Raw genomic sequence first — 3,690 nt, 5'->3', positions numbered from 1 at the left:
AGGATCAAGACATCTAGATGATCAATAATTCTCACGTTTCTTTGAAAACTTGTGATTTTTAATAATTTATTTTCAATCGTGTCGCGTTAAAGAGTCAAAATTTACAAATAAATATCCTTTAAAATTTTTATCAACTGAGACTTTTTACAAGATTAGACCAACACAGTCGTAATATATAGAAGTTTCAACAACGTAACCAATAGGGTGGTTATTATTGACCTGACTTTTTCTTCTTCTTTTTTGTGATATCTGATTGATCTATTTCTTTTTCTCCATTTCTTGTCTCGACGACCAACTCAAAGTTTGCCAATTTTTAAAAGGGGACCACACGCGTATTCTTAATGTAGATAATTAAGTTTCAACAACCAGTAGGTGGTTATGATTGACCTGACTTTGTTTTTTTGTTTTTTTTTTAATCTTATTGGCCTATTTATTTTTCTATATTTCTTATTTCTTCGTTTAGACTATGCTATGCGTGTCAAATATAACTAACGTATATTTAATCATATTTTATAGGAAGTAAAATATCTTCTTAATTAGTCCGCATCACCCTTAGCTTATATAAGGTTGAAGGATGGATCCAATCCATATTCCATATCCATATTACGTAATTAGTAAATCATGGGGTTGGAAAGTCGAAGAATGCTCATTTCTGCTTCTGCTGTTGCAACTCTCTTCTTCTTCTTCTGCTTCCATGGCTTCTGCTATGCTCTCAACTGTAATGTTTCTCCTCTTCGATCTTTTAATTATGTATATGATTAAGCCATGTTAACTTTCGTAATTAATTAATTAGTTGTTAATATATGCATGGTTTAATTTGGTTTAATTCTGTGAACAGCGCCACCGTATGGCTTCGTGAAGAATGCGACACATGCGCCACGGGTCTCATACCACGACTACATCATCGTCGGCGGCGGGACAGCCGGCTGCCCCTTGGCCGCCACCCTCTCGGAGAGGTTCGACGTGCTGCTGCTGGAAAGAGGCGGTTCGCCCTACGGGAATCCCAACATTTCCAACCTCGCCTCTCAAACCAACAACCTCGCCTACATCACCCCGACCTCGCCGGCGCAGAGTTTCGTCTCCGAGGATGGCGTCATCATGAGACGAGCTCGCTGCCTCGGTGGCGGCACCTGCATCAACGCCGGGTTCTACTCGCGCGCCAGCCGCCAGGAGGTGATGGACATGGGATTGAACCCGAAGCTGGTCGACCAGTCGTTCCGGTGGGTGGAGCGAGAGGTGGTTTTCCGGCCTCATCTGACGGGCTGGACTTCGGCCTTGAGAGCAGGGCTTCTGGAGGCCGGAGTCACCCCTGATAACGGCTTCACCTATGATCACTTGGAGGGCACCAAGGTCGGAGGGACCATTTTCGACCCGGCCGGCCATCGCCACACCGCCGCCGATCTCCTCAAGTACGCCGACCCAGCCAGGATCACCGTTCTCGTGCGCGCCACGGCGCAGAGGATCTTGTTCAGGAACGTTACTGCCGGCGGCCACCGTAAGAAGCAGCCGCAGGCGTACGGCGTGGTGTACAAGGACTTAGACGGCAACATCCACGAGGCCCGCCTAAAGCAGGGCTCAATCTCTGCAGGGGAAATCATAGTGTCAGCCGGCGCCCTCGGCAGCCCGCAGTTACTCATGCTGAGCGGCGTGGGCCCGGCGGACCACCTCCGGTCTTTGGGCGTCGAGGTGGTCCTGGACCAGCCGATGGTCGGCCAGGGCATCGCCGACAACCCGATGAACGTCTTGGTGGTGCCTTCGCCGGAGCCACTGAGTCCCACTTCGCTTCAAGTTGTGGGAATCCGGCCGGGCTACTACATAGAGTCTTTGACGGGGTTCAGCTTCGGAGTTGGCAATTCGTCATCCCATACCGGCGTAATAGTTGAGAAATTGGCAAAGCCTCTGTCCCGAGGATATCTTCGTCTCAAGAATGTGGACCCAGAGGACAATCCATCAGTGACCTACAACTACTTCACGGAGCCTGAGGATGTCAGAACATGCGTGGAGGCAATGCAGACGATCATGAGAACGGTGGATACAGAAGCGTTTTCCGAATTCAGATACCCGAATCAAACGGTGGAGTACTTGCAGAATCTCACTGCAAGCTTAGTCGTCAATAACAGAGCAAGAAGTCCGCAGGACGGCACTTCGCTGGAGCAATACTGCAAGGACCTGGTGAACACCATCTATCATTTCCACGGCGGCTGTGAAGTAGGGAAGGTGGTCGACCATGACTACAGAGTGATCGGCGTCGACGGGCTCAGGGTCATCGATGGATCCACCTTCAGTTTCTCCCCAGGAACCAATCCTCAAGCTACTCTCATGATGTTGGGCAGGTACCTACGTAATAATCAATAATTTCAGTACTGATGCATGATAAAATTATACTATACTATACTCTGGCATCTAATCTAATTTTTATTTTTATAATGATTTTTGTAGGTACATGGGACTTCTTATAAGAAAAGGCGGCAAGTGATCATGATTGATCTTAATTATTTTTGCTGATATAAAAAATTGCATGCGCAGCTAGCCGATTCTTTATTTATATATTTTCACAATAAATTAATGTGCTATGATCTATATATGTTTATGTACTATTACTAAGATAAAACAAATAATGGAGATCGTGAAATTTTATTTATATGCTTGTGTGCGATTCTTTATTTATATATTTGCATCATTTACAAATCATTAATGGAGACCGTGAAATTTTATTTAAAATCTCTCTCCCACTTAGTTATTTAAGGTGAGGAATTTTAACTATGCAAGCATTCATCACACACATCATAGTAAATAAAAGTAATAAATATGGAAATTAATTTTCCAACTATTATGACATTTTCCATCACTGTCTTTTGCGTGTCGCCAGCCCTAGGGTTCATGTCGTCGGGTTCATCGAGCTTCCTTTTCCGCTGTGCCTCTGGTCCTCCAATATCACCACACCTCTCAAGGATACGATCCGCGACAAAAATAATTTTTTTTTTACATATGTCGATCATATATTCCACAAGGAAATGTACATAAAATCTAGGTCGAAACAAAATGTAAAAATCCTAGGGCTAATACAGCTCCTGCTGTATTAGTTAAATATAATCATGCATACACAATAAAATGTCCTTAACATGTCCAAGGGTCAAATCACACACAATAACTATAAGTCATAATAAGTGTAGTCTGCAACCACAGAGTTAGTATATCATATTATTATCCTGTCTAAATTATGCATGACATGTGCATAATTAAACTGAAAACCAAACATACAGAGGAAACCCTAGCTCTGATACCAATTGTTGGTTGCTACTCAGAATATCGTATCGGTTCCATTGCACAAAAAATTTTGTACAAGTGTCGAACCTTTCCTAACAACCTATTGTGTTCTTTAGAAATTAAACTTGGAATCGCAAATAGAACTTAACATTATTGATTCTAAATTTAACTTATCTGTTCTTAGAGATTTAGACTTGGATTGTAGACGATTCTTAACATTATTAATCCAAGTCCACCCATGTTACAAAGTCAATTAAATATTTATTTCTAAAATTAGCTTCCAGTACTGCGTTCCGAGGCACTAGGCCTTCTTGGGTATGGGATCATCCACCACCGACTAGACAAAGTCTTTTAAAGAAATTCAATATTTAATCTCCCTATAATAACTCTAGGGTTAACCACTAAGAACAATCGAATCACAAG

The 3,690-nt window shown here is 42.8% G+C and overlaps 1 protein-coding gene across 1 annotated transcript; it reads left to right on the top strand.

Annotated features, from left to right (window-relative positions):
* The first annotated feature begins 587 nt into the window (after nucleotides 1-587).
* Nucleotides 588-2,641, top strand: LOC122043491 (protein HOTHEAD-like). The gene is made up of 3 exons (XM_042604116.1): nucleotides 588-718; nucleotides 839-2,333; nucleotides 2,440-2,641. Exons 1-3 carry the CDS (start codon nucleotides 622-624, stop codon nucleotides 2,474-2,476), a joined length of 1,629 nt encoding a protein of 542 aa, XP_042460050.1. The 5' UTR covers nucleotides 588-621; the 3' UTR covers nucleotides 2,477-2,641.
* Nucleotides 2,642-3,690: the final 1,049 nt, after the last annotated feature.

Source organism: Zingiber officinale, chromosome 2A (assembly GCF_018446385.1).
Source record: "Zingiber officinale cultivar Zhangliang chromosome 2A, Zo_v1.1, whole genome shotgun sequence".
NCBI lineage: Eukaryota > Viridiplantae > Streptophyta > Magnoliopsida > Zingiberales > Zingiberaceae > Zingiber > Zingiber officinale.
The sequence above is the reverse complement of the archived record's forward strand: the minus strand, read 5'-3'. Positions and strand labels throughout refer to the sequence as shown.